The sequence below is a fragment of the Pyrus communis genome, chromosome 10, assembly GCF_963583255.1.
Source record: "Pyrus communis chromosome 10, drPyrComm1.1, whole genome shotgun sequence".
Taxonomy (NCBI): Eukaryota; Viridiplantae; Streptophyta; class Magnoliopsida; order Rosales; family Rosaceae; genus Pyrus; species Pyrus communis.
In genome coordinates, this window is record NC_084812.1 from 12,032,239 (window position 1) to 12,053,560 (window position 21,322).

General features: G+C 37.0%; 3 protein-coding genes across 5 annotated transcripts; 1 reads left to right on the forward strand and 2 right to left on the reverse strand.

Moving 5' to 3' along the window:
- Positions 1-3,205: 3,205 nt before the first annotated feature.
- LOC137748257 (phototropic-responsive NPH3 family protein NPY2-like) lies at positions 3,206-7,735 on the reverse strand. The gene is made up of 4 exons (XM_068488381.1): positions 6,665-7,735; positions 5,846-5,915; positions 4,399-5,562; positions 3,206-4,177 (listed from the first exon to the last, which is right to left on the reverse strand). Exons 1-4 carry the CDS (start codon positions 6,724-6,726, stop codon positions 3,590-3,592), a joined length of 1,884 nt encoding a protein of 627 aa, XP_068344482.1. The 5' UTR covers positions 6,727-7,735; the 3' UTR covers positions 3,206-3,589.
- Positions 7,736-16,204: 8,469 nt separating this feature from the next.
- On the forward strand, positions 16,205-19,207 carry LOC137748303 (uncharacterized). Of its 3 annotated transcripts, XM_068488437.1 has the most exons (7): positions 16,205-16,307; positions 16,704-16,884; positions 16,970-17,114; positions 17,650-17,809; positions 18,064-18,136; positions 18,250-18,315; positions 18,770-19,207. In XM_068488437.1, exons 4-7 carry the CDS (start codon positions 17,778-17,780, stop codon positions 18,842-18,844), a joined length of 246 nt encoding a protein of 81 aa, XP_068344538.1. In that variant the 5' UTR covers positions 16,205-16,307; positions 16,704-16,884; positions 16,970-17,114; positions 17,650-17,777; the 3' UTR covers positions 18,845-19,207. The 3 variants fall into 3 exon arrangements, with proteins under 3 accessions (XP_068344538.1, XP_068344539.1, XP_068344540.1); XM_068488438.1 differs by lacking the exon at positions 16,970-17,114; XM_068488439.1 differs by lacking the exons at positions 16,704-16,884; positions 16,970-17,114 and having other exon boundaries at positions 16,234-16,307.
- Positions 19,208-19,337: 130 nt separating this feature from the next.
- Positions 19,338-21,025, reverse strand: LOC137748302 (glucan endo-1,3-beta-glucosidase 12-like). Its single transcript, XM_068488435.1, has 3 exons — positions 20,913-21,025; positions 19,666-20,799; positions 19,338-19,570 (listed from the first exon to the last, which is right to left on the reverse strand). Exons 1-3 carry the CDS (start codon positions 20,974-20,976, stop codon positions 19,539-19,541), a joined length of 1,230 nt encoding a protein of 409 aa, XP_068344536.1. The 5' UTR covers positions 20,977-21,025; the 3' UTR covers positions 19,338-19,538.
- Between the last annotated feature and the right edge of the window lie 297 nt (positions 21,026-21,322).

Below are 21,322 nucleotides of genomic sequence, written 5' to 3' on the forward strand. Positions count from 1 at the left end.
GGGCGTCCTCTACAACTTCGTAGAAGGGTCCAACTCCAGAGAATGTCATATTCATGCTCAAAAGTCACAACTAAGTCCAATAGGTCAATCTGCCAACATTGAGCGCTAGTCCTTTAACTACTCCAACTAGAGATTCTCCAAAACTCCATCATTTCACCACTTTTTGCATATAATAAAGTCACATGTCCTACATTTGAAATATAAAACAAAGGATTAAAATCTCACCAAAATAATAACCAAAATATACTAAGAATAGGGTAAAATATATATTATGAAATCGTCATAACCAGAATCTGTAATGCACTTATGAGTAACTAATCATGGGACATCTCACTTCACTGGGAAAGCTGATGAGGTGACCTCTTTCAGCGAAAGTATCTGTAGGCTCTTCACCGGCTAAGACTTAGGATAGATAACTAATCAAAATGGTAGTGTTGTTTAACCAAACTAAAGGTACTCCTAGATCGACTGATTATAGGGCTCAAGTGATGTTCAACCGAACTGAATGTGTATAGACAAAGGAGTTAGTGAACCAATTAGTGTCTTTATCAGATTTAAGAAGATTCCGTATAGAGCATTTGTATGTTGAGTTGAAGATCATTTCTACGTTGTAAAATCACTTGTATTTATATAGACATGCTTTGCCTTGGATGGTAAGTTGTAGAAACAATTTTAGTTCCGCTTAGAAACAATCTGGAGCTTCATCCCATCTTAATTTCACGAATCCTCGCAAATAATTATAACCATTTGATGGTGACTATCCCACCTTGATCCTGATCTTTATTGAACGTAATGATTATCTTATGAGAAGCCTAGAACAAAACATCATCGGATGCTAGCCATGTATTTTAGCCAAGACCACGTGACAAATGTGTACATGCTAATCCCATCTTTTGTCTCATCTTCGTGCTAGTTCTTTGGCTGATCCCAACCTAAAGCCTATGTTCTCCTGTTTGCATATCCATATACACCCAACCAACCTCATGCAGAGTAAAACTCCTGTCGCAAATAAATTGTATAGATACTTGTTGACATCTGATTACGTACGTGTCTTCCCTTTGTCTGAAAGTAACATCAAAATACATGGCAACAACACACATAAATTCCTTGCACCATTGGACTCTTCTTACTCGTCCGTTACGCAAAAGATAATTCCACAATATCATCATGGTAATTCATCCAAGATAAAAATTTGAATTTCCCTCAATTAATATTCATCATTATATTCGATCCAACGACCTTGATTGCACGATCCAATTACATAATATTGAGTTCAAACAACATGATTGAACTGAAATAGAGAATTCTCAAATTTCAGGGCATACTTAATATGGAAGTAACGGTTTTTTTATTTAGAGAGAATTAAAAGAGAATTAGCTTTGAAAAAATTTTCATCTCTTCTAATCTTATCATTTTAAGGAGTTGTTTTTTTTTTTTTTTTTTTTTTGTCAACACATTTCAAAGAGAATTAGAATCGATAAGTTTTCTTCATGCGCAACTCACCTTCTATCCTTTAGGTGGCCATAATTTCGTATGTTCTCCCTTTAACATCTTTAAATTTGTGATCCATTTCAATGCAATTATGTGTACCAAACGATTAAAAGTGGTAGGATTAAACACTTCGGAATTTTTATTACATATATTAATCTTTAATGAATATCGTTGATTTGCTTTTCCGGGTTGTGTTCTTGTAATAAAGTTCGTGTGTTGTACACATCTCTTATGTATTGTTGTCTTTTTTAAAATAATATCTTGATGAATAAGAGAAAGTTATTAACTATATATTTCAAATTAGCCAACTATTTTACCCTTATTTTATTTATTGCAACATCTTTTTCAAGTGGGATTCAAGGAAGATTGTGAATACATAGATGGACAAACATAGGGAGATCTTCTCTTCATATTTTCCCCTCCCTCTCTCTCTCTCTCTCTCTCTCTCTCTCACACACACACACACACACACACAAAGTCCAAAGTGAACTGGTACTGTACGTGATCTCTGTTGATGCATTGGTCTTCAAAAGTTTCCTGGGTAATCCTGAGAAATGTTTCCATCGATCTTAGCTGACGGCCAATCAAAACCTAATCATGATTCAGTTGAAAATAAATGGTCATAAACGAAGAACCAACCCTGAATTTAAGCATCTCCATACTTATATGTACCCAACAAAGATAGATTATTGTAAGAAAGTTCGTATTGTATCCTAAATTCCTAATTAGTTCCTACGTGTACGATGCTCACGAGCACGTGTAATCCAACTTAGCAACAAAACAGTAATCTTGGCATAAGACCGATTATTTTAGGATTAACAAGGAGCACTATAAAAAGAATTAGGTAAGTTGGGTTGAAAAATGTAAGGCAACTTCTAATTACCAGGGTCGTTTTCATTAATATATGGTAAACCAAACCTAATTGCATTTAATATATTAAGATATCCAGCTTAGCAAGTGTGGAAACTCACTATCCAAGTCCTGTCTTTTGTAAGTTGAGTGGGAAAAGATGTTCAAAAGGAAAAGGATTTTGTCAAATTCATTATTTGGGTTGACACTGCCCCTAATTTTTTTTGGTGGAGTTGTGGTAAAAAAAGTTTGGTTGGCCTTATCTTTTGCTGGTCTTCTTGGCAAGTCAATGGCCAAACGGCTAAATTAAAGCCTTTTTTGTTTAAGTGGTGGTGTTTTGTGGTGTGATGTGAGTTTTGTAGAGAGCATCTTCTTTTGAGGTCTTCCCCTTTGTTTAAGTTTCAATGGACTATGCTAATCATGGAACTTTTCTTTTTCAATCCTCGTTGAGGGGCCAAGACCAAGATTGAAAAAGAAAAGTTCCATGATAAGCATAGACATTAAACAATGGGAAGAAGCATGTATGAAGTTTTGGGTCACAAGCAACATAGGATAACACTCTCAGGAAAAGATTAGTTTGGCAATGCCACAATTTGCCAGACTCTGCGTCTAATCCATTGACGAGTTACTAACTAGAACTATATTTGTATCGAGTTCGATACCTAGTTAATGACTTGCGTATTGTGTGGCTCTATCTTCCTCCCCCTTATGGTAGAATATTGTTGCCTAAATAATGATTTGATGAATGGTTTAGACTCACAGTGCTTTATCACCGGAGATATATTCGTTTGTCTCTACCGCGGTTATCATGTGACTAGACACGAGAATTACTGGACGGTATGACACTTGGATGCATATATAGGACATAGTCTTGCCTGAAAATCACCTGATATTGCAGCAGTTGCTCTGCTTAGACTAGAAGAGCTGATGACAATTGCCAATTTTGCACTAGAGTAAATAAAATCCCAGGGAAGATAGATAGGCAATTACAAGAAGAAACTTCTACTTAGCTGTTAGAACTGAAAACCAACAGGTAGTCTGGGAACATAAATGTGATCATGAGCTCTTCTTACAAGAAACGAAATACCAAATCTCTTTTCTTCTCCAACAACACGACCTCTTTGGCTCAAAATCGCAGTGGAAAAACAGCTAAAACATGTCAGTTGATTCTATTCTCCTGATGTCAGATACACGAGGCGGTTTTACGAGTCAACAGTGTATACTTTTAATCTACTAAGCATGCCTGTAACTAAGATACCGAATTCCTCCTACTCCTCGAACGGGTGAATTTTGTTTCTTCTGCATTGCTAGAAGAACCAGGGCTCTCTGATGTATTAGAACTACTGATTTCACCACTCCTTTCTTTGCTTGACCACAGCTTAGAAAATATCTTTTTCGACATGAACATACCTTTCACTTTACCGGATGGAACTTTATCAAGATTTTTTGAAGCACCGGGGTTCCCATTTCTATCACTTCCAACTCCAACTCCTCCATTCACTTCGCCTAACCTTAGAGTAGAAATCTCACATTTTAAACCCTTGATTTCTTCTGCTGTCGGCACAGCATCCCAGTCGTCTTCTGTGTTGGTTGTAGACCTTGAGCTCCCATGAGACCCACCAGGGAGCAAGGCCCTGATGGAGCCTTGTAGATCAGGTGTACTGTTGCCACCGGATGCCGAAGCCCTAATCTGTTCAAAGAAAAGGACCTGCACAACAACTCTTAAGGGCAGCCGCTCATTTTGCACAGCGTGCATGCAGGCATCTACTGACAACTTCCTGCAGTCCATTAATTTGCACATTCTCTTCCTCTCACCCTTGCTGATCCCCGGGTGTTCCTGCATCGACACGCAATGGATCAGTTACATTTCAAAACTGAGAAAGCTCCCTACTGTTAGCTTTTATGTGAGTCTCACATTTAGACATGAAATTATGTTTACAAAATTCAAGTGATTAATGATTATGGTAGTTGTGCAGGTTTCATTGGAACAAAGGTACACTGAAGCCTCAACAACCCAAAAAATGAAATGGAGGGGAGGGAAGAGTATCATGAACTAACCCTTAGATACATGTCAATGGCGCGGTAAAGACCATCATGAGTTGGTCTCGAGAAGCTTGATACCATTTCAGCAAGATGGACAAACTTTGACACGGGTAAGTTGGGATCACGTGAAATCTCAGTAAGATAGCCGTCAACCAGCTTTGCCACCTTCACCTTGGAAGAATCCGATAACCTGGGACTTCTAATCTCCTGGAATTCACTTTCCATTGAAGGATCAGTCTGAGCACTTCGATCGTGTGTCACAAACTCTTCAATTAAGCTCTGCACTATATCAACTTCATATTTTATTGCTTCATCAGTTGGGGCTTGAATCAAAAGATCAGAAACTGTAGCCTCGTCAAGCTGCTGGCCAATTTTGCGAATTAACTCACATTTTTCGACCTCTCCACATTCCAACAGTCTTGCCGCTTTTAACAATTTAAGTAAGAAACTGCAAGGAACGCTGCCTGCAGGAAGTAAGGGGATTACAGTCTCCACCAATGATTTATTCTTTAGAACATCCCCCTGAATCATACCCTTGCTAAAACCTGACAACCTTCTGGTGGTATATGCCTTTAAGGCTTCCCCTATTACATCACCAGATATTCTTCCTTTGGTCTTAATTATTGTTATCACCCGCTTGTATAAATCAAGTTGAAGCCCACAGAGGTCTTCCACCCACCAGTCTTTTGGAACCGTCTGTTGTTTTGCCACACCATTCCAGTGTGAATCATCCCCATTATTAGACGGTAGTTTTTTGTGGTTATATGTATATGACCACTCCACCTTGGAAGTATCAATGGTAGCCTTGGAAGCTATGGAATCGAGGCAGTGGCTCACCACCTTAACTTCCTCAGACCATGGAAGAAGAGACCTCGTAGTCTGAAGAACAATAATCAAGTCTTTCCAGCTCCGGAAGATGCTAGAGTTTAGGAACACTTCAACCTTGTAGACTAGGTTTCCTTTATCAATAGTTTCGTACATCTCCAGGTACTCTGCTGCGCATCGAGTTGCAACCACATTGTATGCATTGAGAGTGACAGTCATGCCATAACAGAACTTGGCACATATTTCAAAAGCAGCAGGTCCGCCAGGAATATCATGGATGTGGATTTCATCGCTGTTTTCATTTGTGGTTGCGACCAGTTTCTGCAGGCGTGCACTCTTGGACAGAAGAGGAAACTACAGAAGCATCACAGATATATTAGAATGGATCATAACTAATGTTTTATATTAGAATGGATCATAAGTAATGTCTTAAAGAGCCTAACAAATTAACTAAGGAACTATTGGTGTCCCGAAACACCATCAATGTGTCTAAATTCAATGCAAGTTTGGCTGGTTAAGTAGTTATGGCAATCAAACAGATGCCATTACTGTGTACCCCATCAATCCATAATGTTAAAAAACAACAAGCTACCGACCAAAAAGTAGGATCCTGTTTAAGACCAAACAGGTTTCATACCTTGTGCAAATAAAACTTCACATCTCCGACATTAACAGCTACATCAGTTGCCAACTCAGTTGCGACATATCTGGATGCACAAATGTTCACGCGTCAATCATAAACTTGACAAAAATATGCACTTAATTGAATTAGAATAACCTGAGCAAACACAAAACAAGAAGCAGAAATTACACGAGTAATGCTAAGCAGAAAGTTCACCCGATGAAATGTAAATTTTCTTTTAAGTTTAACAGACAGCACGGGCCATAACCTCTTTAAGACTACAATTTTAAAAATTTAGTTTAGAAAGCATTATTGAACATGAACAGTGAATAATTAACTTTCATGGAGGAAATGGTTTTGCCTTAACAGTGAGATTTCACATCGCTCTACAATTTTATTTAAACTGATATCACGTTCGAACATTTCCATCATCAAAACTTCAAATACAGTAACACCGTTGAATCATAAGATAACACTAAAGTCGCATTCCATGACCTTGCAGAACTTAAATCTTGGTTCCTCATGTACCTACACAGACAACAAATCTACACCTGAAAAGGCGAGCGAGTCTAAAACGTGAAACAGGATTATTCAGAAATTCCGAAAGTTCTAACTTTTACCTAATCCATGTTGAGTAGATGAGGTCAACTACATTGTGCCTCCACTAAGAGTAAACATCTAAATTTAGGAAAGGACATTGGGACGCATCTCACAAACTACGGCAGAGGGCTAAATATACCAACAACCGGGTTAATAGCACACTTCGATTCATTTTCCAGCAAAAACTAAAGAAAAATAAACCATGTTACTCAGGTGACAAGATCTGATACTAACCTTATATTGTCTCCATCGGTCTGAAAGAAATCCGGTTTCGATCCAAGTTTCATGAACTTCATTTTTGGCAAGGAAGAGATCTACTTCTTAGTTTTCTCTCCTCCACAATTCCTGATTCCTACTAATGCTGCAAATATTCAACCACTGCTGCGAATTCGATACCAAAATCCCCCCGAAAACAAGGGGAAACTCCCCGAAAGTGGCGATTGAACAACTGACAACCTTGGATTTTAAGGGGGAAAAAAAAAACAGATCTTAGGAAAACTCTAGTGTTGTTCTACCTAGTGTGACCGAATCCTTCCCACAAAATGTTCACTTCCCTTGAATGAAAAGAAGGGAAGGGGTTGCTTCCTGAAATGGTTACACGACCCAATGGCTCCGGAGAAACAGGGCCAGCTCAGGAGACATTAGCCATTACCAACTGACCATCCCAAAACATATATAATTCTCAAAAATCCAGAAGCAAAAGAAATTTTAAATAAAAAAAAACCCCACTTGCTTAAAACTGACACCACCGCCCCTTGCCCTTATATGTTTATCCTTCTCTCACTCCAGATATTTGCCTTTTCAATACTTTTATTCAGAACCCAAAACCCTCCACAATCCACATTCCACCACCAAAAAATGTTCTTTCCTCTTTGAAATCAGAACACCTGCTGCAATGGCAATTAGCAAACAATGTCTGTGGTATTAGTTGAATTAAACCACCAGGAAAGTAGACAGAAAGCATCAATGTTTGGGGTGTTTAAGAATCAGCATCAAACACCACCAAGTGGGGGGGAAAAAATAAAGATGATCAGAATTGGTCAGAATATCCCATGTCGCTTACCAAAAAAAAAAAAAAAAGAATTGAAATTTCATCCAAAGCAACTCATGCTGCAGATTTCTAGTATGCGACCACGTGGTTTTCGGGGAAGGATTCAATGACCAAGATTTAACGGCTAAAAATTCCTAAACATTTCGCCTATGCTGTGATACATATACTAAATGCAAGAAATCTAAGCAAGCACAACTCAATATTAATTTTTGAATTTGCATAAATTTATTTAAACAAGAAAGCACCGAAAACCCACCTGAAATGAAGATCAAGGGGACCAAAACGAGCAAAAAGTTGTCCACTTCTAAAAACTGAATGATGGTATGAAGCAAATGGACCAGAGTGTGTGAAGAGGAAGAGGAAGGAAGCGTGAGAGTGGGAAGTAGTGGGTTGTGGTCGGTAAAGTACAAGGAATCAAATATTCAGTGGCAGAAACAAACAAACGCAACGAGGCTGCACGATATATGAGTATATCCTTTATCAGAATTAGGGGGAGAGAGAGAGGGGGAGAGAGAAGGCAGCAGCTAGCAAAAGCTGAAATCAGCCCAGAAAGTAGAAAGTAGAGAGAAACCAGGCAAGCAGAAGCGAGAGAAAGAGACCATCCATAAAAAGGATGAGGTGTTGCTTATCTTTGACAGCCACCAGAGCTAGACAGAACACATAAAGCCAACCTCAGTCTGTTCCCACTTCATTCTCTCTCTTTCTCTCTCTTTTGTTTTAACCCCTTTTGAATCAGCACCACCGCCCCCACCACGCACATCATTTTCCGCTCCCGACACGTCTAAACGGTTAAAGATGAAATCATGCAACTTTTTTCTTTTTCTTTTCTTTTTTGTAAACATGCGACTTAACTATAAACATGAACTCATAAATCGTCAAACATTACTTGTTGCTTTGTCGGTATTAGTTTAGTGGTACATACTAGGGGAGATGTAATTAGGATTAGAATGAAAGTTAGTTGCAAGTTAGGCTGAATTTCCACTAGATATTACTTGTTTATTGTTTATATATAAATACTAAATTTTATCAGAGTTGAAATTAAAACATTTCATTTACAAGAAAGAATTTACTAAATCGTATCCTAATTGTAAGATGATTTATGTTTTTCATTTCTCAAACACTGAGGTGGGCCAGAAAACATAAGAGCCAATATCTAGCTCCACTCTTGTTTATTTTCTTTTGACAACAATAGAGAAATCGATTTGCATATATTCAACTCTGTTCGACTCTAAAACCGATTTGCATATTTATAAAAGACCGATCGCCTCAACTAGCTTCATATTTTGATTGCCTTCTTCATTAAATTCGATCGATTTACAAACCCAATTACTCCGTAAGAACACTATAAAACACATCCAAAGAACTAGCTATATGCCTCACTCCCTCCCTTCACTAACACCATGTCTTCTTATTCATTAATTCCTCATTCTCTCGCAGCCACACCTCGTCTTCTTCCTTTTGACTTATTTCATTTGTGTCAAATCTTATAGGTTTAAGTACGAGGAGGGTTGGCTTTTTTGTTTTAGTTGGTACTTTGTTTCTCTCTATGAGTTGTTTCGTGCTTCTTAAGGGGTTTTTTGCATGATGCATATGCACTTCTGTGTTGCTTCTCTTTTTTGTTATTTTCTTAAAAGAATTTGTCAAATATTGTCAATCATGTCGAGGCTATAAGAAAAGTACGTAAGTTACCTCCCCTTAGGAGCATTTTATATTTTCTCAAGTACTCTCGAACTCTCTCATTTAAGGCACTAAACGAATATGTTTTTTTCACCTCTCAAACGGATTACATTTTTTATTTTCTAATTTTACGTTATTAACGTGGTAAATTTGGGATTTACATATCGGATTTTATTGAGCTCGAGCAAGTTGAAAGCGCAACATCTGTTGCTTGAGCTGGAAAATAACCAACTAGGGCTACAAATATGGTCTGAAAACCAAATGCACATGAAAACCACGTGATCCATTGATGCATTCCATTGCTATATACTCTACTGATTCAGTGAACCTAGGGCAGGATATGACTTCAGTCAGTCTTGTTTTCTGGAAAAATCTCATTGGATAATACCTCAATTGTTTATTGTCTGGTCCAATCAAAATGCTGGACCTATTTTTCTTTTTATCTTATCCAATCTTTTATATTCCCTCACATGTAGTGCTCCAATCCACTTCTCCAATGTCACTACAAGATTAACCAAAGTTTTATTCAATCACTAGGGTTAGTTTTATCATATATCGTATATATATTCTCCTCTAAACACACATCCCCAGATTAATGTCTTCATAGTTTAATTTTTAATGCATATATATATATATATATGAATATATTTCTTAGCATCGAGAATCCAATGACCTGCACGTAATATATACACACACACACACAAATATATATATATGTATGTATGTATGTATGTATGTATGCAGCAGATGGGAATATCAAATGTGAAAGAACGTTGCACCCTTAATTAAGATCTATATACGAAGATCCATGCAAGATGAGATTGATTCCTGAAAAGATGTCTGGACTCTCAACAAATTCTGAAACAAAATTTGAGTCACAAATCTTTGGTAAGATCTTCTCCATGAGAATTGGTCGGGTTGAGACAGGCATTATATTAGGGTTTAGTCAAAAGGTTTTCATTTTATCGTCAGACATTGCAAATTTGCACAACATGTTCTACAGGTCATTGGAAGTTTTTAATTAGGTCCTACATTATCAATGGAATTGGAATACCACAGAAATCTTATAGGGATGTGACCACAAGAAGAAGATAGGGGGAACATTGTGGATGCCAATTGTACTTTGACTTATATATGTACACTGTGACCCATACCATGTGGCCTTGCTAGCTAGTTTTTCTTTGCCCAACATTATCTAATTTATTTGTTTTTGTTTCTGATAAAATTATTTCCTTCCAGCTTAATGGAAAGTTCGCTAGCTATCAAGGTAAGGGACCACTTGAGTAACTGTAATTAAACCTACTTATGAACCTGGTTGTGTGTTTGTGTGACTGAGATAGTTCAATTTATCTTCATGCAGATGATAGTGACTTTTCAGATTCTAAAACAACTAGATAATTTAGTGTTGAAAATCAGAATAGTGCAAAATAAACGAACAAAAGAAGATGCAAAACTCGAAGAGGCAACATCTTGTCAGACTTACATCTAACTGAGTTACAAACCACCCTATTAAAAAAAAGAGATAACGCTAATCTCAATAAGTAAGCAATACAAATATTCACTTACAAGAAAATTTTAAGACATAAAATACCACAGATCCCCTTAAATAATAATGAAGCAAAAGGCTAACTAATATTATTTTTCCAAACACTAGGGCTTGAGTGGATTTCATACGATCCAAAGTAGCTACTTAATTTACGTGACTTGTAGTCCAAAATCAACCAAATGAAAACCTGGGTTAAAGCAGAGATGATGAACTGGGCTTAAATTATTTGCAGACAACATTATAAAGAAGGGGGAAGAAGCGGTTTATGCGAATTCAGGTAATTATGGAAGGGCACATGGCCACAGATTGTTTTATAATTCATGTTGATGGCATCAGAAAACTTAATTATAAATATGTTCTTATAATATTGTGAGGACCATATGGAGTCATTATGGTAGCTAATGGTTTCATGACAATATATATAAATATATAGCTTAATTAGAAGAAAAAAATATTCTGACATTCTTCAAAAAAATATTCTGACATAATAGTCTGCGATCTGTTATCTGTAATCCTTGTATTTTGATGCTGAAATCTTTTCCAAAGTTCATATATATTCAATATTGTAAAGCCGTTCCATCCGTTAAGCCGTCCTACTTCTTTCCTTTTGATCCCTAGCTAGCTACTTAGTTTGCTAGATCGATGTTAACAAACTAAATCATATCTGCCAAGATTAGACAACATACAAATTGCATCTAGAAAATGATAAGTTAAATTCACTGCCAACTAGTCCGGTGTTGATAACCCTAAAAAAACTTTAGAATCTTTCCCAGTTGGATTTCATGCCTTTCTTAATTAATTTTAAGTTTAGGAGGTGTCCACTCTGTTTAGCACATCCTTTAGGAAGTACTACTTCTATTTCCTTAGCAAGCCAAAAGCATGAAATGATTTTTTCCATCATTTCTAGGTTGAGTATGGGCACAATATTATTCATTCCTATGGCTGCCCTGTTGGCCTAGAGGCTATTGTTTGGCTTAGTGACTTATAATCTTAAGTTTTTGGAACTTGCTTAACATGTTATCCGATCCAAGCCATGTTTCCAAGATGACATGTCCTATTACACCAACTTCTTGTTGGTTTGCACGTACGATGCGTAGTGAGGCTGCATCTATATGTTTATCTTTCGAATGTTCACTTTTTACATGCATGATGAAAGTGTAGTAGTAATTTGATATACATTGTTGACTTATTCCTAACAACTTAAAATTTAAAATTATTGTTGTCTAGCAGTAATTAAGTTGGAATAACGGTTGGCTTAATATTAATATAATATAGTGTGCATGTCAATGCCCCAAACTTCAAATTTTTTCTCTTTTGGTTGTAACCTTCAAGTTTTTGGTCTACTGAACACTCCATGAGCAGCTCCTATTGAGCCCATGAACTCAAAACTAAAACAAGCATGTCCTACAACATGATTTCTGTATTGTTAATTACTTGGTTTCTTTACATTAACCTTAATTAAGAGTTAAAGATACTTTGTTGCGTGGAACTTGGTTGTGTGGTCCAAATCCTGAAAGTTAGGCTTTCGTTTTTCAGCTTTATAGCTTTTTGCCGAGTGCCAGCTGCCGAAGTACTTACCAAAATCATGAGTTCATGACCATGGTTTTGTTCCATAAATAAAGTACACAAAACCAAGTTCAATTTTTATGTATTCCGTTTTGGTAGTATGGCAGTTTGCCCGCATTGCTTAGAGGCCAACTCAAACTTAAGTCCATAAGAGTAAACATCTAAGAAATTCGCAACATCGTTCCATCTTGGTGCTTCTTTTTTCACCCTGTTTTTCCATAACTTAACCAGTTAATTCATTTACGAATTAAATTATTTATTTGAATAAAAATTGTTTATATGAGTTGTGATAATGATATATTTACACTAAGAGGTGTGGAGAATAAATTGGTATCAAGCTCTCTATTCATAAGATTCGAATCTGAGACCCCTCACTCGCAAGTAAAACAGAATATCACTAGACTGTAAAACTAAACGGTGACTTTTGTTTTTATTTTGAAGAGATGCAACTTTTGTTTTTTCAACAAAGGACACAACCTTTCTGAAGTGTTGCATAGGAGTGAGTTCGATTCCATTCCGGTTCAGTTCAGTCTTAGTTTAGTTCGGCTTTTTTCGATTTGGTTAAGTTTTTTATAAAATTGGAAAATTATAATTATTTTTTAAAATATGAAAATTCATTCTAGAGTCGAAGGCGAAGAGGCGGGAAGGGGAGGCACAATTTCTGGGAAAATTGTAATTATTTTTTAATGGATTGTGTCGTGCCAAACCTATTGAACGGGTAATGTGACCTGATTCGAACTTGATCCATTGAAATTAACGAGTAATATGACTCAACCTGTTACCCATTAAAGAAATTATATTTTACTATAATAAATAATCAAATGAAAAACTTCATTCTAAATTAGTATCTACATACCACGTTGCACTAAATTAGTATCCACACACCCCAAACCTTAAAACCTTAATCCTAAAAACCTAAACGACGATGTAACCATTGTCAGAGCGTAGAGAATGAGATCACAAGTATCAACACAGTTTTTTCATTTTTTATTATGAATTATTATACATTTTCAACTCCACCTAAAAAATAGGGTTTGGAGGGTTTGAAAATTAAAACAACAATGTACCCATCGTCAAAGCGTAAAGGATGCGATCATGAGCGTTTGCATATTTGTTTCACATTTTTTGCACTTATAAATTAGTTATTATGAATTTTAACGTAATTTTATTTTTCCTACAGAATACAAAAGCATATTAAAAGAATAATTAATTTATAAGTGTGAAAATGTCAAAAGATATGCAAACGCTCGTGATCAATTCCTCTACGCTTTGACGATGGGTATAGAGTTGTTTGGATTTTTGAAACCTTCAAACCCTCATGAACAGGGTTTTTAAGGGAGTTCAAAACAAATGAAAATTCATTATAATTAATTTACAAGTGTGAAAAATGTGAAAAATATACAAACACTCGTGATTACATCATTTACGCTTGAAGATGGTTACACCGTCATTTCGATTTTTAATTAAAGCCCTCCAAACCTCATGAATAGTGCTTTTTGTCTGAGTGCAAATTAATAATAATTAATAAAAATTCATAATAATTAATGTACAAGTGTGAAAAATGTATAAATATATATATGTATACAAATACTCCTAATGACAAAGCTCTACAACTTTCGTCGAGGGGTCAACTCTGAAATTCGACATTATAATCTATAAATCCTAGGTTTATATTTAATCATATATTTTACGTTTATACTCCATTCTTCTCACTGAATTTTGTTTTTTCATATTTTCATTTTTTGAAAACATGATCTTTTAGTTGATTCAAAAAGAAGAATTGTTTGGATCATTGACATCGCATTCAAATTTTTACGATCAACAAAAATATTGCTCGGAGTTTATAAGATTTATAGAAATTATATAAAATTAACTCATATTTCAGCTAACCATAAATATCAGAACCTGATATTAACAATCTGAATTGTTCGTAAAGGAAGCATTAAAGCATATGGCAAGGGGCCATAAGTAGATAGTCTTCAATGGAGTCTAGAACTTCAAGACCTTAGAGGGCATTCGATTCAACAAAAAAACAATAATAACAACAATAGTATTCCAATAACTACGAGGAGCATGTGATCCAATAAGTAAAGCACGTGCAGTTTCAAGAATATGTCGAAGTGTACCCTTGACCACACCATTTTGTTGGAATGTATGAGGGCAAGTCGTCTCATATAGAATGTCATGAGCCTCAAACTAGTGTTCAAAATTGTTATTTACATACTCTCCACCATTATCAGAATGCAAGGCTTTTATTCTTAATTATCAATACATATAAACATGTCATATGTGTGCAATCAACCACGAAAACGCAATGTAAAATGTCATCCTAAATTAGTATCTACATACCACGTTGTCACTAAATTAGTATCCATATACCCCAAGCCCTGAAACCCTAATCCTAAAAATCCAAATGACGATGTAACCATCGTCAAAACGTAGAGCATGTGGTCACAAGTATTAACATAGTTTTTTCACTTTTTATTATGAATTATTATACATTTTTAACTCCACCTAAAAAATAGGGTTTGGAGGGTTTGAAAATTTAAACAACAATGTACCCATCGTGAAAGCGTAAAAGATGCGATCACGAGCATTTACATATTTATTTCACATTTTTCACACTTATAAATTAGTTATTATGAATTTTAACATAATTTTATTTTTCGTCTACAAAAGCTCATTAAAAGAATAATTAATTTACAAGTGTGAAAATGTCAAAAGATATGCAAATACTCGTGATCACATCCTCTACACTTTGACGATGGGTATATAGTTGTTTGGATTTTGAAACCTTGAAACCTTCGTGAATAGTGTTTTTAGGGGAGTTCAGAATAAATGAAAATTCATAATAATTAATTTACACGTGTGAAAAATGTGAAAAATATACAAACACTCGTGATTACATCATTTACACTTGGAGATGGTTACACCGTCGTTTCGATTTTTAATTAAAACCCTCCAAACCCTCATGAATAGTGATTTTTGACTGAGTGCAACTTAATAAAAATTCATAATAATTAATGTACAACTGTGAAAAATGTATATAACAAAAAATACAAACACAAATCCTCTTAATGACAAGCTCTACAACTTTTGTGGAGAGGTCAACTCAAAAATTCAACATTATAATCTATAAATCCTAGATTTATATTTAATCGTCAATTTTACGTTTATACTCTATTCTTCTCACTAGATTTCGTTTTTTCATATCTTCATTTTTGAAAACATGATCTTTTAGTGGATTCAAAAAGATGAATTGTTTGGATCGTTGACATCACGTTCAAATTTTTATGATTAATGAAAATATTGCTCGGAGTTTATAAAGTGTTTATAGAAATTATATAACATCGACTCATATTTCAGTTAACCATAAATATCGGAACCTGATATCAACAATCTGAACTGTTCGTAAAGAAAGCATTAAAGCATATGGCAAGGGGCCATACATAGATAGTCTTCAATGGAGTCCGAAAATTCAAGACCTTAGAGGGCAATCGATTCAACAAAAAAAAAAAAAACAATAACATCTACGAGGAGCATGTGATCCAATAAGTAAAGCACGTGCAATTTCAAGAATATGTCGAATTGTACCCTTGACCACACCATTTTATTGGAATGTCTGAGGGCAAGTCGTCTCAAGTAGAATGTCATGAGCCTCAAACTAGTATTCAAAATCATGATTTACATACTCTCCACCATTATCAGAATGCAAAACTTTTATTCTTAATTATCAATACGTATAAACACATCATACGTGTGCAATCAACCACAAACAATCAGAATCCACGTGGTATTCATGTACTAGATTATAATTTCTCGTGCTCATGCGAGGTTTGGGCCGGATTGTACACCTCAACAAAATGGGCCCTCTTTTTCGGCTAACTTGGTGAAAGAAAGACAAGGCCCTGACTTGTAAGGCCCAATACCTCCTCAAACGTCAAGCGTTCCCTCCGATAAACGCAGTCGTCAAATTCCTTCCCGCGGTTGCGTCGATACTCTTGAGCCGCCGTCGAGGCGCATTTGCCCATCTGCTGGTAAGTTTCAGATTTGATGATATTTTTTAATTCCTGTGATTATTTTAATACTTTTTTTTCGTTAAGCAAATTCTGATTTTTTTTTTTTTTTAATTTTAGATTTTCGGATCCTGATATCATACTTGTTAGGGTTTAGGGTTTACATAAAACCTTGAAAATTGTGCTAAGTTTCCATTGTTTTCTTCATCAACGCATGCAATTTTATAACTTTGATGATCTGGTGCTGTTTAGCTAATCTTGAATTGGTGTTAGCATTTGATATGAACTTATTGTGATTGAATTTGTAATGTTTTATTGGATGAAATAGTTCTGGGAATTGAGATTACATTTGGTTTCAAACAAAGCATTAGGAAATGTGTAACTGTAAAATTGAAGTAGGCGAATTTTTTTTGACAGTCCCTTCAGCTTAATCATGGTCCGAGCAACATTTCCCCGCTAAATATGGACCGAAAATATTCCGGGTCAAACTCTACATCTTCAAGTAGAGGACTTATTTACTCCTGCTTATATTCTGGCAGCTCATGAATTTCTATATCTTCTACCATCCAGGTGACCTTTACCGTCATGATTCTTCATGGTAAGTCAATAGCGAGCCAGGACGTATGGTAGCATACCATTAGCACTTAGCACTAGCAATTTTCATTTGAATTTAAAATGTGCAGGCTGATACACAGATCAAATGGCTAAAAAATTGGTATCGGATATTGAACACCCTCTGGCATTATTCTCTTCTTTTGTTTCTCCCAGCTTTGGCATTAGACACTTAAATCACAAGAGATACGGAACACACTTTCATATTGGCGAACGGTACTGTATGGTTTCTTTTCTTTGATCATTTTGTTTTGCATCTTTCTGTACCTCGTAGGCTTGCTCTGTTCCTGCTTGGTTTCTCAGATTAACTGATTCAACAGTAACAGAAACTCTTTGTTTCTCAGTGACAATTTGATCGCATGCATGGATAGCTCTTGATTTCTTGTTTCTTCTGTAATTAATTGGTGTTTACCGGACAACCTAAAAATATGTCAATTCAGTTCAATACAAAATTATGATCGAGACCTGTCTGGTGTACCTAAAGGAGCCTAATTTCACTCTTTGTCCTGTGCCCCCATTAGCAACTAGGATTTCAAAATTTGAACATGAACCCTAGTGTCAGCTCTTTTGTGGTACATTTGCTTTATTGTGTAGATTTGGGTTGTAAATTCATCATAGTTCTTTAAGTCATACCGTCAGCTTGTGAGATGGTGTTATAGTTTAGTATTTTCTGTTAGTGCTGGATTTTATGTTTGAGTTCCGTTTGAATCTGTCTCTGATTTTCCTTTCTTTGCTTAATTGGTATTTGCAGGACAGAGCCAAATTATCTTGACCCAGTCCAAAACAACACCAGACAGACCCAGCCAAAGGTCCCTAAATTCGCAATCTTTGTCCTAAGCTCACATCAACATCTAGGATTACGAATTACAGATTATTAACATGGACCCTAGATACACCGGAGAGATTTTGAAGTAAGTCTTTTCAATCATACATGAGATTTCACCTCATACGGCTCCTCGTTCAATTCTTTTGAAGTCATTGGATCCTTTTCCTACTTCAAGATACTCTTCCCTTCTTCCGCTCCGTTCGGAAGCGTAGCTAGGGTCAATTCAGTCGCGTTTTCATTCATTTGGAACCTGGGCTCTTTTCTTTACATGAAATTTAATTTTGATAGGTATAACTTTTGTTTTTTGTAAGTTTATTTTGGTTTATTTTCTGTGTATAGGCATTTGGAGAAGCAAAATGAGCTCCTCACGGAAGCTAAAATATCAATGTCTGAAGAATTGCACCAACTGAAGGTTGTTTTTCATTCTACCAATTCTAAAACAGTCTGAATTAAAATATGCCTGCTTGTTCATATGTGCTGAGTATAAAACGAACAATCTAATTTAGATTGCTGTACAATCTGCAGGTCGAAGAAGAAATGCTGATGCGTAAGTTTTATGAGATAATGTCAGCTCATGGTAAAGTTAAAAAGGTACAACTCTTTCTTAATTCTGTCTTCCTATACTTCTGCTTACACATGTTGCGTAGTTCTGGAATCTGGACCAACTATTTTAAATGATCTGAGTTGTTTGTATATTTTGTTTTATATATATGTATATATATAAACGGTGAAGCTTTGGTTGTATCCAAATTACTCTTATCCCATTAGGATGTCAAAAAGAAACAAAAAAATCACCAAAAAAAAAAATTCCACGTAGTGGGAGTGGGGGGTCTAGGCGTGTGGCAAGGGGCTAGTATTTCCTTTGGGGATTATAAGATTGCATTGAAATAAGATACCAATATAATCAGCATGTAAGGTTAACATTAATCTTTTCCGTTGATGATCTTTCCTCAAGTGAGTGGATACTTGTTGTTTTAATCCTGGCTGTTACTTCATATAGTTATTTATTATGTTTCCGTTTGTCTGATTGTGTGCGTTTTTGCAGAATGAAGGTTGTGGTAAAGTTTCAGATGATGGCTCCGCAGCACTAGCCGGTACAACTAACGATGAGGAATGTTGATGACTTCAATTTCTGTTTTCACATTGTCGAATGAATGTGTATGTAGTACTGAATATTGTACCTCCTTTTACTACTTAAGCCAAGTTTCGATCAACGTTATGTTGTCAAACGGATCAAATAGTTGCAGAGCGTGAATGCTATGAGATAAATGCCGCATTCGGTTTCAAGATCCAAAATTTTTTGCATCACACCGATGATGCTGGATTCTGCATCTGTAAATTGTAGAGTTACACTTTCTTGTTTAGATCATTTGTTTGATGCGATGATATACTCTTATCTTTCAGCAGCACCACTTTTATTCAATGTGCTTCCAGGCTGCTTATTACATTGGGAGGTTAAGTTTTGATTGAGCTCTTTCTTTTATCTGCCGTGTTCTTTGACCGCACACGACTCTAGCTTCGAGTCAGTGCTTGCGGTATTTTATGTTGCGGTTTTGCAAGTTCAAGCGACAAACATATCGTTCAGAAAACCAAAAGTTCGATGTTTGGACGGGTAAGCTGAATCTCTCTGGTTATAGCAAGAGGAGCAGGATTACATACCAAAAGAAACCAGATATTACTTGGAACTAAATAATGCTATACTAAACTAAACTAGTAACATAAACTAATGGCTGAACAACTACAAGGTCACCTCAGAATCTGATTTCCCATCGTAGAAGAAGAGCTACCAGTCTCAGTTTCCGCTCCGACTGCATTCAGGTGAGAATGAATCGACACTGAAGATAACCTGCAATCGAAAAGATAACACTCCATATCAGCAAGCTTGCAAAAGAGGAACATTTACAGACTAATCAAAATTGGGAGATGAAGAGGCTTTTTTACTTGGATCATTGTTAATCAACATTGCAGTGCCATCGAAGTTGCAAGTCCCTCCGGTCTTCTTGTTCTTCTGCCAGTAGCTGTTGAAGGCGTAGGAAGCATGTGCCACAACAGAATCGGGGCTGTAGCAGTTGCCGTCCGGCATGATCTCCGAGCAGTCAGCACCGCCGTCTCCGCAGGCGTAGTCCATTGCCACCTGCAGAGTGTCTGAAGGAACAGTCGGCTTGGCCACACACCACAGCTTGTTGTGCACTGCAGTCTGAGGGGCTGGGGTAGGAGGCGGCACGTGTGTCGGCCTGCAGGGTGGAAATGTGGCAGGGGACGGCGGAGGGGAATCATCAACAAAAGGAGGGTTTTCTGGGGCTGAGGAGAACCCCGTATCTGGTGGAGAAGCTATTTGGAGTGGTGGTGGAGAGGCTGTTTGTGCCTCTGGGGAAGGCAGTAGGAGTGGTGGCGGAGAGGCGGCGCTTCGGGGTTGTGGGGAAGGAACTTGGAGCGGCGGAGAGGCAGTTTGGGGCAGTGGAGGATGAGGATTTTTAGCCACATTGGCGGGAACAGAGAGACCAACAGTGGAGTGAAGTGGGGTTTCTAAAACTTTAGGCAATGGCGTCGGTCTTGCTGGAAAGGGGTCCGCAGAGAGCTTCCTGCCTCTGGGTTTTCTCTCTCCGGGGTTGTCAAGAAGGACAGTATAATCGTCAAAGTTAAAGCTAACGCCGATAAAGTCTTCAAGGCTTTCGGAGTGAGAAGACACCAACGTTGGAGAGACAGTTTGAGATGCTCCCTTGAGAAAATCTAGGACAGGCCTCACAAATTTCCCAAAGATATCGGAGCTTCCGTCGAAACAAGAAGGAGCGAAGGCGGGTGAGAGTTTGATGTGTTCCTGGAGGCCCCACCGTGTGAGGGAGTGGTGCAAGTTCTTGACGGCCGGGAGGATGAGAGTGAGAGTGTGTTCTTGCTCTTTCCGGCAGAGAAGAAGAGGGACGCCGCCAACGCCGCCGACGACAATGGCGGTGATGGGGGTGGAAGGGTAGTGGGCAAGGACATGGGTTTTGAGCCAAGTTTCTGCCTTTAAAATGCTACTTGCAACCTCACTGAGATCTGCAGATTGTACAGAAACAATGGAGTCTTGCCCTTCACCTGCACAGAAAATAAAGACCCAGAAAATTTTCAGAAAAATAAAAGATAAAAAACCAAGAATTTTAATAACAAAAAGTGAGATTTATTTGAACTTGGTTGAACCTTTTTCTTACCAGAAACACCAAAAGAAAGGAGAAATAGTAGATGAAAGAAGAACACCATCTTCTTCTTCAACATTGTAGCAGTTGCAGAGCCTTCAACTCTCTCTCTCTCTCTCTCTCTCTCCCTGGTTTTCCTTCCTACACTACTTGTTGGAGTTGGTAGTGTTGTAGAAATAGTACGAAAATAAAGCGAAATGGTGCTTTTGTAGTGAAAAGACCAAACTGCCCAATAAGACTACGGAAGCAGACTATTTTGGCTTAGAGTCAAAGCAGAGCCAAAAATTAACAAAGGGGTAGAATTGTCCTTCGACCTATGGGCATATTTAGACGTGTGGGCCAAGAGTCCAAGACCCAAAGTTGTCCCTCTGCCCCGTCCGCCCCCTCTGCAGATTCACTCTCCATAATTTTACATGTTTGTCTTT